The following is a 14,764-nucleotide window of genomic DNA, read 5'->3' as shown; positions in this document are numbered from 1 at the left end:
TTCGATTTTTAGGTAGGAATTAAAACATATTCTGACTGTAAGTTTCAAGAGGGGAGAACAGTAAGATATTCATTAAGATACTGAAATCAAACTCTGATTTATCAAAAAATGTATTATGAAATTAGTTTATTTAGTTTTGTGTATTTTGGTATCTTATAGTGTATAAGCATATAGTTTAATGTAGAGGGCTACTATCATTAATTTACATACTACAAGAAAGCATGAATTAAAAAGTTAATTTACCATAGGGTTGAAAATGATAGAAGTAAATAATGTTATCCAATAAAAAGGGAAAGAAGGGTTGTGAGACACATTCAATGAAGGAAAAAGATTGAATCGAGGTTGTGGATAATAAAAAAGTTGTGTTGAGATTCTATGAGTTTTGAGGACATGTGAGTGTGAAAGCTATCAGGTAGATTGGGGCAAATTGGAAATTACTTTGAAACCCAGAGTATACAATATGTGAATTTCACTTGGTTTACAGAGCCATTTTCTAAGAGTGCTGAATTTGGTGGCACTTGTGGAAGATTATTTTAACAGTGGCAGCATTTATAGCAGATAGGTTTGGAGAAATGTTGAACCAGTGCTGCTTTGTGTTTTTTGATTGAAAAAAAAATCATTCAACAATATTGAATGTGGGTACATATGGATAGTAAATGAAAAGGATATCAGATGGTGATAATACCTTAAAATGAAATTTAAAGTGGAATAGGGATAAATAGTAACAGATGGGTGCCAAGAGGTAGTATTTTTATAAGGTGGTCAGAGTGAGGCTTTATGATAATATGACATGTAAATAGAGACTTGAAGGAAGTGAAAGACTAAAACTGTGTGAGTACCTTTGGGGAGAGCATTCTAGACAGAGGGAATATTTGCTTAACTTGTTGAACAAGTGAGATTGTGGTGAGAGATGAAGTCTAACTAGGAAAGATAGCTAACTGGGAAGGTAGAATAGGTAGGGATGCAGATCATTTAGGATTTTGTGAGCCATTTTAGGAACTTAAATTTTCACTGCAATTTGGAAGCCATTAAAAAATTTTAAACCAAGCAGTGATGAGTTAGTGATTTATGTGTTAAGAGAGTGACTCTTAACTATATTGGAAATAGACCCACGGAGTACAAGGGCAAAAGTAGAGAGGTACTCGTATTTAAAAAGGAGTTTTTTCGTAGTAGATATTAAAATATACCAAATAAAATAAAATATCAAATAATTCACTGGTACCTTATCAAAGTGGAGTGTTGCCAACTAAAGTAAGGAGCTTTTGCTAGTTACTCAGATAGTATTTCTGCCAAGTGCCACTTCTTTTACTTGATAAGCCATTTATTTCTTTCTCCTTTCAACTTAAAAAAATTGAATATTTATTATTATAATTTACTTTGAACTTTAAAGACATCTGAGATTTTAATACTATTCTTTCCTCTTTGTAGCTCAGGCATTTGAAAGGATGATGAGTCCAACTGCTTCTAATCTTAAATCTAATCATTCTGATGAATGTGCTACCATCCAGCCTCTTCAGGAGACCCAAACATCTAGCATACCTTCACCTACAACTTTGCCAATCTCAGCACTTAAACAACCAAGTATTGAAGGTAACAGGAATAAAATGCTATTTCTTAGACTAAAGAAAAATTATTAAAATAGAAACCAGCTAAATATCAGGAGGAGGAATTTAATATAGGAATTGGTTATACATGTATGTTGGAACTAAAAGGGCATGGTCAAGCATCTGAGAAACTAGTAATTGCAAGCAGCTACCACTAGTGGGGTTGGAGGGGGCAAAAGGGGCCAGAGGAGTAATATTAAAACCTGGAGCAAGGGCATCAGGAGGAGCTTGGCTTTTAGAACTTGGAGTCAGGGGTTGGAGCATCACATCACTGAGGCTGTTACTTCTGGGGAGAAACCATGTGGCAAATGCTGGAACCATTAAGGGACCTCCTAGGGTCAGTGCTCAGATGACTGAAGGGGAGTTCCAGGGTTAATGTTAGAAATTCTGAAAGTTATGGGACATGCAGCAATATCCAGTGGTAGTGATAGTTCTGCTGCTACTGCAAGGATCCTGGCAGGAAGTAGAATAGAAAGGATTTCTTCTCTTCCCACCTCTGGTTTCCCACTGCTGCCTACCTTTGGCAGAACTTGAACATAGCCAATTAACTAGCAAAGGAAATTGGGAATTGTACTTTCCGTATTTTCAGCCTAGCATCTACAAGTACTCTGTGGAATGGTGGGGTTGGGTTTTAGAGACAGTTGGTCAATAACTCACATATCTTTTTTTTTCTTTTCTATTTTTTTAATAATTATTATTTATTTTTTATGTAGTGCTAAGGATTGAACCCTGTGCCTCACACACGCTAGGTAATTACTCTGTCACTGAGCTATAGCCCCAGTCCCCTGACATATTTTCTTTTCTTTAAAAATGTTTTAAATTTTATAAATTACCACAATAATAAAATTTTTTACCAATATTTTTAAACGTTTGAGGTTTTGTTTGTTTTGTTTCTTATAACCTGTTGTCATTTAGCATCTTGTCATTTAGCCCATGTATATTTTTAAACATTAGTCTGGGGAATGAAGACTGTACTATGCTAGAAAATAACTGTAAATGTTAGCTAAATGTAAATTTGGATTCCTCTCACAATTATCTTGGATTTTAGTTTATCACTCAGTAGCTATTTTATATTTATAATTATAAACAAAATAAGGAGATTCAAAATATATGATTATGTATTATAGCTCTAAAGACGAATGTATTTGTCTAAAACATTTAACTATTTTTATATTGACAATCAGAATTGTTAAATTATAAAACTATTGCAAATGCAAGAAAAATACATTGTTCAGTATGTCCATTGATAGTGCAAAAATATGTGATTCAATTGTTTTCAGTTTTGGAAAGTAAACATTGTATTTTGTAGACAAAAGTAGACTTTTGTATTTTGATATTGTTTAAAATCTTTTGGCATTGGCCGGGCTTTAGCTCAGTGGCAGAGTGCTTGCCTACCATGTGTGAGGCACTGGGTGCAATCCTTAGCACCACATAAAAATAAACAAAAAAAAGGCATTCTATTCATCTACAACTACAAAAATATTTTTTAAAAAATCTTTTGGCATCAATTTTCATAACCTTCCTCTGTGGCTACTTTATAATAAAAGAGAACAAATATTTATGCTGATTTCTAGTCATTTCCCTCCAAATTTGAGAGGAACTGATAATAAAAATTAATATAGTTTTGTATCGGTATCGTAAGAACAAAAAAATGTTATGCTTCTCTCATGAATGAAAGTAAAAAATGACTTTGTGGTACGCCTAAGTGATCCTGTTTCCTTTTTTAGCCAATTTATTTCTTTCTGTTCTTTATATGTTTTCCTTTGCTTATCTGCCATGCTCTGATCTACACTTTTCATTCCTGTGCCTTAATCGGTAAGTTTTATTCAGTTCCCATTCCATGCTCACAAACTCAAACTCCATAATATATGCTTTAAATCTTCCCCTAGTGTTTTTAATGTGTAATCTCTCCGTATACTTCTTTTCAGTGTATGTGATTCCTAGGGTCACATCTAGTCTAATATGCTTCTTTTGTATGAATTAGGTAGAAAAGGACTCTGCTTAGGATAGATGAATCACACACACACAAAAAAAACATTTATTGAGGCCTTTGTAGCCCTGAGAATGCAGAGCTGGCCAATGGACAGCAAAAAGCTTTTGAAAATATTTCCTGACCATTTGGTATTACATCCCTGCAACATTGCCAGACTAAAATGATTTGTTTTCCCAACTGATTCTAGGACTATGTTCCAAAGAACAGAAAAGAGTATGGTTTGCAGATGGCATATTGCCTAATGGTGAAGTTGCAGATACAACAAAATTATCATCTGGAAGTAAAAGATACTCTGAAGACTTTAGTCCTCTCTTACCTGATGTGCCTGTGGTAAGGCGTCTAAATAACTTATTCGTTAAATAAAATTTTATTTTTTGGATAGTTCCTCATGTGATTTTTAGAGTACTTATCTTTTGAATGCTTTGAGTTTCCTAAAATAAGCAATGTACAGGCATACCTCATTTTATTGCAGTTTCTTCATTACACTTCACAGATGTTACGTTATTTACAATTTGAAGGTTACCACAACCCCATATGGAACAAGTCTGTCAATGCCATTTTTCCAACAGTTCAGATGATCATTAGCATTTTTGAGTAATAAAATATTTTTTAATTAAGATACGTACATTGTGTTTTTTTAAGATATAATACTATTACACACTTAATAAATTACAGGATAGTGTAAACATAACATTTATATGCACTGGGAAACAAAAAATTCATGTGACTCATTTTTTATTGCAATGGTCTGGAACTGAACCTATAGTATCTCTGAGGTATGCCTGTATAGGTAACAGTGAATGTGCTTCAGATTTTACCCTTTTCATGTTAGCCTAAGGCAATGGTTCTCAAACATTTTAGATTTAGGACCCCTTTGTAGTCTTTTAAAAGTTATTGAGAATCCCTAAGATATGTGGTTTATATCTATTGGTAATTACTGTATTTTAAATTAAATTGAAAAAATTTAAGGATATTTATTAATTACAAAATAATAAACCCATTACATTAGTAGAAATACTATTTTTATGAAAAACCTTACTTTCAAAACCAAAGCAGTTTAGAAAGAAGAGTGGCATTGTTTTACATTATTGCAAATTTCTTTAATATCTGACTTAATAGAAGACAGATTCTCATACCTGCATTCAGTGTATTGTGCTGTGTTGTTTTCATATGAAGAAAATCTTAGGTCCTCATCGACTTCCTGAAAGATCTTGGGGACCTACAGAATCTCTGGACCACATTTTGAGAACCATTGGTATAGATAAATGTAACTTAAGATTTAGCAATTTTGTTTAGACTAATATTGATTTAATGGTTTACACACATTCAGGAAAGTCTAATGGTGATATTTATGCTTGTATTTACACACATGTGCTTTGTTTAAATAGTAGATAGACAATATATGCCTCTTGTTAGTAAGAGTTCTTTTGCTAGGTTTTACAAATGGGCATGATAACCAAAAATATGTTCCTTATCTAGGACCTATTCTCTATCAGTCTTTCAACAAAATGGAAGTCCTCCATGGCTAGAACATATCACTTGAGTTCATGAATCATTCTTATTTAATATTGATTCTTGATTTTCCTTCTCCCCTACCTTCCCAGCCTTTGTTGATTGTCATAAGAATGAGAGAGCTTTGATTTGAACCAAGTTGATTACATGTGATATGGTGCAGGATCCTCAACCTCTTTTCTCATTTTTCCGGTCAATAAGTTACTTATATCTACCTAAACATGTTGTGAGTCTAAGTCCTTATGTTCCTTAACATTATATGCTCCTGAACTTAAAGAAGTAAAATGGTACTATTTCTTGAGAAATTTACTTCAGAAGAATTTGAATGTACTCATTCTTACTAAAACTATATGTTTGACTGTAAAGATCAGAATTTCACAGTTGAACAGAGAATAAGAACTGATTGAATTTTTATCCCATATTTTACAGAATGTAAACCCAGTGGATCATACCCATTCTTCTACAGTGGAAAAAACAAACAGTGAGATAGGAGATATTACAAGAAAAGAAATAATTCGGACTCCTATTTTTCATGTTCCATCTGTGGAAAAACAGCCTATAAACACAGGAACTGAGGGGATACCTACTTCTGGTTCTTTTGCACTAGCTGATGATGTTTTTGCAGAAATTGAGGAACCATCTGCTCTTCCTAGTGTCATGGTTAATAGCAATTTACCTGTCACTAGTATTTCAGATTATAGATTATTGTGTGGTATTGAGAAGTATGTTTGCAATAAAATTAGTCTTTTACCTAATGATGAGGACAGTTTGCCTCCACTTCTGGTTACATCTGGAGAAAAGGGATCAGGTAGGATAGCAGTTACTTAAAATTTTAAAATACTTTTTTAAAAAGAATGTACTGATAAATTTTGTCTACAATGTATGAAATGCCTTTTTAAAAACTTAATTTTATTAAAATGTGTAGTAGGCTGTTATCTTTAGTTTTCAACAAGCCTTATATAAAAAATTCTAGAGAATTTGAATTTTTATGATTCATTTATCATATCTAGTTCTCTAAAATGAGTTAAAATCCAATACAATAGGGAAATTCAGACTTTTAGCAATGTTTCCATTGTATTAAGGTTTTAAATTTATATTCTTTTTAAAATTATTTATTTATTTATTTATTTTTAGTACTAGGGATTATACCCAGTGGCATTTTACCACTAGGTCAGATCCCCAGCCCTTTTTATTTTTTTATTTTGAGACACTGTCTCACTAAGTTGCTTAGGGCCTCACAAAATTGCTGAGGCTGGCCTTGAACTTGTGATCCATGTCTGCAGCCTCCCAAGTGGCTGGGATTATAGGGCATGCATCAGGGTGTCCTGCTCTTTTTTTCTTTTTAAAGAAGCATTGTAGGGGACGGGGTTTTGACTCAGTGGTCACATGCTTGCCTAGCATGTGTGAGGCACTGGGTTTGATTCTCAGCACCACATATAAATAAATAATAAAGGTCAATTGAGAACTAAAAAAATATTTAAAAAAAAAAAGAAGCATTGTATCTCAAAAAAAAAAAAAAAACTAGAGTATTATATTGGACAACAAAACTGGGAATTTTAGTTTCTCATTTGTTACTTGTAACATGAATGATTTGAAGCATGTTATTTCATCTCCTTGGGCCTCAGTTTTCTTTGTAAAAGAAAAGAGGCTCTTTAAGGTCCTTTTCAAGCTGGATATTCTATGGCTAACTCCCATTTGGAGTGGTTCCCTAGGATAGACACTGTCACCAAAGCTGGGTTGTTTTTTTTTTTGCATCCTGAAATGTGAGATGGTGGTTCTCTGCATGATAATGTAGGAGAATGAAGCTTAGGATCTCTGTTCTGTCTGTAGGAACCATTTCATGAATTTAGCAGTAGTGACAAAAATCCCTGAAGCTCTGTTTTGTGCATATCATGCATGTTTTCCTGTTGATTGTCAAGTTTTGTTACCCATCACTGCTACAGGCATATGGCAGTGAATAGCATATTTAACCTGGGTCTAAACTACTTTCACAGACTTGTAAATTTTGGAAATTAGAATTGAAGTGATTGGCAAACAAGAAAGTACCATCACAGGTGTTTGTTTTAAAACTTTGAAGGTGCTAGAATCATATAAATATGCTGTTTCATCAACATTTGTGCATATGCTATACAATATATAGGATTGACATATGTTTCAGTATTAATTTCTTCATTGCATAGACAACTAAAAATTAGTATTTAACAGTTTTACAAGATGTTGATTTTCTGGGACATGTTGGCTTTTGTTTATAAATTTGATGAGGCCATTGGTGGATTTATACATTTTTCCTTTTTTGTGTGTGTATAACATATTTAGCAGGATATTTATCCTGATTAATGTTACTTCTATTATTTTGTGCCTGTAGTAGAAGAACACCCATCTCATGAACAGATCATTTTACTTCTTGAAGGCGAAGGGTTTCATCCTGTGACATTTGTCCTAAATGCTAATCTGCTCGTGAATGTCAAAATAGTATTTTGTAAGTATTGATTAATCAATTTTTGCCTTATTGGTAAGCAGGATTTCTAATTACATCTTCAAGTTAGATTTTCACTGGCAACAGTAAAAAATAAGCCACATTGAATGTTGGCTTTTCAGCCAAATCTGACTATAAATAAATTTATATTCAGTGAAGCTTGATATATAAACTTCCAGATTTTTACTAGCCTTTCTCAGTCTGTCCTAGGTTAAGATCATGCGCTTATAGGTGAGGTGTATTTTGATGCTTATTATACAATTGATAATCTCCAATAGCTTTTAGATACATTGAAATTTTGTGAATGAGATAAGCAGGAATCATGATTTAGTAGAAATAAAGATGGTTTTAAAGCAAGTGTCATGTAACCTAATTAAAAGTAAGGAAATAAATAATCCTCAGTGGGGCTGGGGATGTGGCTCAAGAGGTAGTGCGCTCGCCTGGCATGCGTGCTGCCCGGGTTCGATCCTCAGCACCACATACAAACAAAGATGTTGTGTCCGCCAAAAACTAAAAAATAAATATTAAAATTCTCTAAAAAAAAAAAATAATCCTCAGTGTTAAGTTATTCTTACACTCAGTTTATTTATCAGCTTTCATACTCTTTGAAATTAATGTAGTTTTTAACCATGGCATTTTTGCATATTTGTGTACCTTTTATTTTAGAGATATTACTTGACTTCATAAGATAATCCTTTTTCTTTTCTTACATGAATCTTACACAATTCAGTTTAAAGTTTTTATAAGGAGAATTTGGGGAAAATAAGGAATTTGAAAGAATGTGCTTCATGCAAAAATAATTTTTAGTTTGTTAGGTTACTAGAAGTTAACATTCATAGTTGTATGCTTTTATCACTCAAGACTCCTCAGACAAATACTGGTACTTTTCAACCAATGGATTGCATGGCTTGGGACAGGCAGAAATTATTATTCTACTGTTATGTACGCCAAATGAAGATAAAATTCCTAAGGACATCTTCAGACTATTCATCACCATATATAAGGATGCTTTAAAAGGTATAGCATTTTATTTTGAACTATTCAGAATAGGGGATGGATAAATTAGTTAAAGGCATTTATGCTTTTGGTTATGCTAACTGTACTACAGATTTATTTTCTGAAGAGGTTGCTAATTTCTTAAAAGAGCTTAATTATCATTTTTAGTTTTCTTAAATTTAGCATTTTATGGGATTATTGTGTATACACAGATTTTTTTCAAATTTAAGAAATGAAATATATTTGCCTCCTTGATTTTAAAAATCTATCTATATGCTTTCCATATTGTGTTTACAAGGTTGGATGGGGCAAGATAATTTAACCCCTCTTAATTTATCTACATCATATATGCAATAAGGAAAAAAATTTAAAGGCATGTATGGTTGAAACATTTTCACATTTTTTTTTTATGGTCCCCAAGCTCTAGGAGTATCTTAGCTTTGTGCACAGAAGGTGCTTATTAGATGCTTCTTTAAGAGTAGAAACAAACAGACAAAAATTCTATATTGCCTTTTGTTTGTTTATATTATGATATTCAAACTCAGAATATGTCCCCTAAATAATAATAAAACAACTTAAAATCTTTTTATTAATAATTTTATTTCCAGGAAAATACATAGAAAACTTGGACAACATTACCTTTACTGAGAGTTTTCTGAATAGCAAGGATCATGGAGGATTTCTTTTTATTACACCTACTTTTCAGAAACTTGATGATCTCCCATTGCCAAGTAATCCTTTTCTCTTTGGAATTCTTATCCAGAAGTTAGAGATTCCTTGGGCAAAGGTTTTTCCTATGCGTTTAATGTTGAGATTGGGTGCAGAATATAAAGGTAAGTTTTAGAATAATAAGTTAGATTACATATTTTCAAATACATAGAATGTACTGTAAGAATTTCAGGGACATTATCAAAATAAAATTTTGATTTTATAACAGAACTACTTTCAATTTGGTGTACTTTTAAATTTCAAAAATCTCTTCTAGAAGCTTTAGAAGCTATCAAGTTAATCTGGACAACATTGTATATCATGAAATTTCTAGATGCTCCAAAAATCATAGCCATGTACTTTTTAAAAAAAATTTCAAAGCAAAATATAAAAAATCTTGTCAAAATTACTTCTCAGTTTTCTTAAAACTGTGTATTTTCTGCTGGGCACAGTGAGTCATGCCTGTAATCCCAGTGACTTGGGAGGCTGAGGCAGGAGGATCGCAAGTTCAAAGCCAGCCTCAGCAACAGGGAGGCACTAAGAAACTCAGCGAGGCCCTAAGCAACTTAGCAAGACCCTGTCTCTAAATAAAATACAAGAGAGGGCTGGAGATGTGGCTCATTGGGTGAGTGCCCTTGAGTTCAATCCCCTGTAGGCCTCTCCCCAAAAACAAAACAAAACAAAACCATGTATTGTCAAAAAAGTTTTTGTTGCTTCCCTATGAAGAAGTTGAATTATTACCTCATTTAATCTGTCTATATCATAAAGCCAAAGGATTTTTAGATTATCACTGTTATTGTATTCACTTGCTTATTGGTACTTAAAAATAGTGGTTGCCCTTTTTGTATGTTTTGATTTTTATTCTTATTTTTATATTTCTGATATTTCATTTATTACCCAAAAGAGGAGCTTATATTGTTTGTACATGTGTATGTGTGTGTGTGTGTGTGTGTGTGTCTGTCTGTCTGTATGTTTGTGTATTTACATATCTGCTTTTGATACAACTGAAGACTTCTAAAGCTATTGTGATGGTCAAAGTGTTGTACATAGTTATTTCTGTGATTTCAGAATCATTTGTAGTGTTAAACTTTTTTGAATTCTCTTATCTTCATCCCTGATTTTTTTTCAAGAGATAATATATTTGTTGGAAGTGTAGAATTTTAGGTATTTGATTCTAATATAATTTAATAGGCATTTTCTTGGAAGAAAAATATAGGGAAGATTTAAAAAGTGATCACTATTTCAGAATGAGCAATTTAAGTGAAAAAGATAATTTATTTAAATTCCTCTATTTGGCAGATTTTATTAAACTGTGATTTAGGAGATAGGGTTTCCTTACCTTTTAGGATTTAAGTATATAATTCCACCAACTTGCATAAAAATAATTTAACTTTTAGGTTTTTAAAAATGTTTTTGTATTTTTTATACCTTTATTTTATATATTTTTATGTGGTGCTGAGGATTGAACCACTGAGCTACAACTGCAGACCCTAACTTTGAAGTTTAATTCTGTGTAAACCAAATAGCTTAAGACATTTCATTCTGAGCCAAGTGTTTCTTCCATTCAGCCAAATATTTTGTTTCTGATCATAATGTTTGAATGCTATTTTTAATGGAAGATTAAGGCACTATACTAGCTCATTTTAAATCATTATAGGACATTTAATCTGTAAGTATGAATAGTATTTTAGCCAGTGGTTTTCACACAGAGAAGGTTGGAAAATCATGGAACAATATGAGGGACTTCTCCAAAGATCAGAGGAGTAAGAACTGTAAATCTCTAATAGCTGTTTAGAGGCGATAAAGGAAAATTATCAATTACAATGGGAATTAACTAGACTCAGCTATTTTCTGTATTCTTTATGTTTTGCTAGATTTTAGATAAACTGACACTTTGAAATTAATGGTGCTTATGCCTCTTTAGACATGAATGTGGATTTTGTTATAGAGGTAATATACATGTGGAATAACTAATTACAAAAGTTAAAGTCCCCCTGAGCTAAAATAACTGGCCTGAATTAGTAATTTTGAGATGGGGATTATCTGCACACTGATGTTGACCAAACTTATTTGGAATTTCATTAAATATTAGATTCATGAAGATTAGATTCAGGAAGTCCTTTTGTGACATTCACAATGTCATTCTAAGCCCTGTTGAGAATAGTGTTCTAAATAAAATTACCTCTTAACAGTTTCCAATTCATAAAATCATGATGTAAAAAATTGGCATTTTTCTGTGATTCTGCAATTTGTAAACGGAGTAAAAATGGGAGTTCATAACCCACTTGAATCAAAGTGTGAAATATGATATATCAAGAACTATGTAATGTTTTGAACAACCAACAATAAAAAAATATAAAAAAAAAAAATTGGCATTTTTCTGTTGTCATTTTAATATCATTTTCCTTTTTTAAAGTTAGAAAATATGTTTGTACTAGCAAAGATGTGATTGTTCTTACTTAAGTCTTTAAAATAGATAATGTAGGTATGTGATCTTAGAAGTTTAAGAACGTATGTTTGTATAAGAGATATTAGAGATGTTAGTTTCTGTATGTCCTAAGCTTCGAACTGAGAGTTAAAAATATGTCTGCTTTTTATCACTGTAGAAATAATCTTGCCTTCCTTTTTGGCCTTTTGTTTGCTTCAGGGTATTTGCTGCATTGCCAGCTAGTTGTTGTTGTTCTTCTTTTTTTTTTTTTTCTATTTTGCTGTTCACTATCTATAGTGCCCTAAAGAAAGAAAAAGGTAGTTAGGTGACAGGCCCCATGTCTGATTCCCTTTTCTACCTTGGTTTCTATGATTCTTTATGCTTCTATTATCAGCTTCAAGAACTATAAACATTTACTACCATAAATTAGCACAAGTGATTAATTGTAAATGCCTTTAAAGTCTTTAATTCTTTATATAATCTCTTTAAATTATTGAAGCTTTATAGAGGTCAGGGGAAATGCTATATAGTTTTCCAACACCCCTTCCCAAATTTGGGGAAAATATATAATGAAAAGATTAAATGCTTTGAAATCAGACAAGCCTAGTTTCAAATCTGTTTCACCAATTAGCTTAGTCACTGTGAGCAAGTTTTTTAATCTCTAGGTCTCATCTTTCTTATATGTAAAATAAGCATTGGATTGTTGTAGGGTTTAAATAAGATGATGCATGTAAAGCTCTCAGTTCAGTGTACCATCTTGTAGATATACAGTAGGGTGAGTGACTTTTCTCACTTTCCTCTGAGCAATGACTGGATGGTAGTTATGTATAACATTCATTTTCAAAATGAGAATTAAGGTAATAAACTCAAGACTTTTGTTTTTAGTTGGTGATAACCAGTTTCCTTTCTCTTGTGTAGCATATCCTACTCCTCTTACAAGTATCAGAGGCCGAAAACCTCTTTTTGGAGAAATAGGACACACTATTATGAACTTACTTGTTGTGAGTAATTCAACTGTTTTATTAAGTGTTCTTATACTGTCACTTTAAAAGTTTATTTAGCAAATTTCACACAATTATATTTCCCTATTTTAATTTGTGTAGAATAATGAAAGCTCTTTTATAATAAATCCTAATTCATTAAACATAAGTGGACTCTGTTTTTCATGAGTCACCCTTTAAAAAACAACATAATTCTCCTAATTTATTCATACCTGAGTTGAATTGCCTTTGGGCTAATTCTGCAGTTCTTATTTTAGGTAATGTGAGATCTCTGTACAGACTTACAAAATTGTTGAAGCTTTAGAAATAGTGTTAGAAAAGTCAATTTTATGATTTATAGAAAATTATTGCCTTAGTTTCCTCATGTGCAATAAGAAGGGTTGGATTAGGTGATATCCGAGGTTCATTTCTATCTATAATTTTTGTAATTTGTGTTTGCCTGTTATCGTAGAAAAGTACTTAGTGGATTCACTTTTGTCCGTCCAAGTCTGATTTGAAGGCTGAGTTTATAACTGTCTGTTACTGTGGAAAAATATCTGACATAATCAAGCTATAAGGAAGAAAAGTTTATTTTGACTCACAGTTTCAGAACTGTCCCATGGTCAGTTGGCCCCCATTGCTTTGGGATTGTGGGAACATAGTACATTGTGGCAGGAGTGCTTGGCGCAGGAAGCCTGCTCACCTCATGATGGCCAGGAAGCAAAGAGAGAAAACAGGAAGGGGCTGGGGGCCCCATATCCCTTCAAGACATGCCCCCAATGGCTTAATTTCCTTCCAAATAGACCACCATCTCCCAATAGTTCTCCAGGCGAGTGGCCAATACTAACACATGGGCCTTTGGGGAATACTTATAAAAACCATAGCAAAGACTTTTTCTGTTTTGGAAGATCTCTAACTAAAAAGTGGAGATAACTCAAAATATTACAGTATTTTTCCTGAGAATGATATTCATTATTACTGTTGTGGAATAGCTAAAAGATTTAGTTGTTGTTTTTAAAGTTCATATTAGCTTCCTGGATGGCATTTTGATAGTTAGGTCTCAGAAACCTTAAAGTAATAGATTCTAAGAAAAAGATTTAATGGATGGGTAAATGTTCATGGATAATAGTTTAAGGTTTATGGAACTGTGATTATTTTACATAGGACCTTCGAAATTACCAATATACCTTGCATAATATAGATCAGCTATTGATTCATATGGAAATGGGAAAAAGCTGTATAAAAATACCTCGGAAAAAATACAATGATGTGAGTATAATTGCTTCATTCAAAATTTAAAGACAAATGTTTGAACATTAGAATTGTGTCACATTAATTTTTTTGTTTTGAATTAGGCTAATATATAATAGCAATGAATACTGCTCTTGAAACATTAGAATTTATTTGCTAATAATGAATTTGCTTAATGCTGGTTTTCCATTTTTTCCCCTCATTGTTTTATCTAATAATTGAGGTAATTTTATTTTAATACATTGGTTTTTATCATATTTCTAGAGAATTGTCCAGACCAAAGCTTGATAATTATGAAGGTGGTCAGGAATGCAACTCCTGGTATCAATATAAAATGTTCAAAAAATTTTTTCTGAATACATGTTGTTTGTTTGTTTGTTTCCCCCCCAGGTAATGAAAGTGATAAATTCTTCTAATGAGCACGTCATTAGCATTGGAGCTAGTTTTAGTACAGAAGCAGATTCTCATCTAGTCTGTGTACAGAATGATGGTGTTTATCAAACACAGGCCAGTAGTGCCACTGGCCATTCTAGAAAAGGTGAGAGTCATGATTCCTAATTTGCAAAGATACCTCAATTAATACAATTAATTTCAAAGGAGGAATATACACATTTTACTTATTTCCTGATTTGATGATAAAACCATATACTTAAACAATTTCAGCTATAAAAACAATAGATTTTTAAAAATGCTTCTAAATTGTGTTTTTCTCTCTAACTGTGTTAGGTTTAAAGACTTGGAAGACTGTATTTCTTTTGATATCTTCTTTAGTGTATCCTATAAGGTGGAGGTCTATGAGTGATTTCTCTCTGGAAT

The 14,764-nt window shown here is 32.4% G+C and overlaps 1 protein-coding gene across 1 annotated transcript in view; it reads left to right on the top strand.

Annotated features, from left to right (window-relative positions):
• The window catches only part of Zfyve16 (zinc finger FYVE-type containing 16), a 41,229-nt gene that overhangs the window by 13,939 nt on the left and 12,526 nt on the right, over window positions 1–14,764 (top strand). The window contains exons 5-13 of the mRNA XM_076857076.1: window positions 1,429–1,590; window positions 3,785–3,927; window positions 5,539–5,917; window positions 7,475–7,588; window positions 8,447–8,602; window positions 9,190–9,414; window positions 12,636–12,718; window positions 13,862–13,966; window positions 14,339–14,486. Of these exons, the coding sequence (XP_076713191.1) occupies window positions 1,429–1,590; window positions 3,785–3,927; window positions 5,539–5,917; window positions 7,475–7,588; window positions 8,447–8,602; window positions 9,190–9,414; window positions 12,636–12,718; window positions 13,862–13,966; window positions 14,339–14,486 (1,515 nt within the window). The remainder of the gene's footprint in view (window positions 1–1,428; window positions 1,591–3,784; window positions 3,928–5,538; window positions 5,918–7,474; window positions 7,589–8,446; window positions 8,603–9,189; window positions 9,415–12,635; window positions 12,719–13,861; window positions 13,967–14,338; window positions 14,487–14,764) is intronic.

Source organism: Callospermophilus lateralis, chromosome 5 (genome assembly GCF_048772815.1).
Source record: "Callospermophilus lateralis isolate mCalLat2 chromosome 5, mCalLat2.hap1, whole genome shotgun sequence".
Taxonomy (NCBI): Eukaryota; Metazoa; Chordata; class Mammalia; order Rodentia; family Sciuridae; genus Callospermophilus; species Callospermophilus lateralis.
Note: the sequence above shows the minus strand (reverse complement) of the source record. Positions and strands in the feature narration are given on the sequence as shown.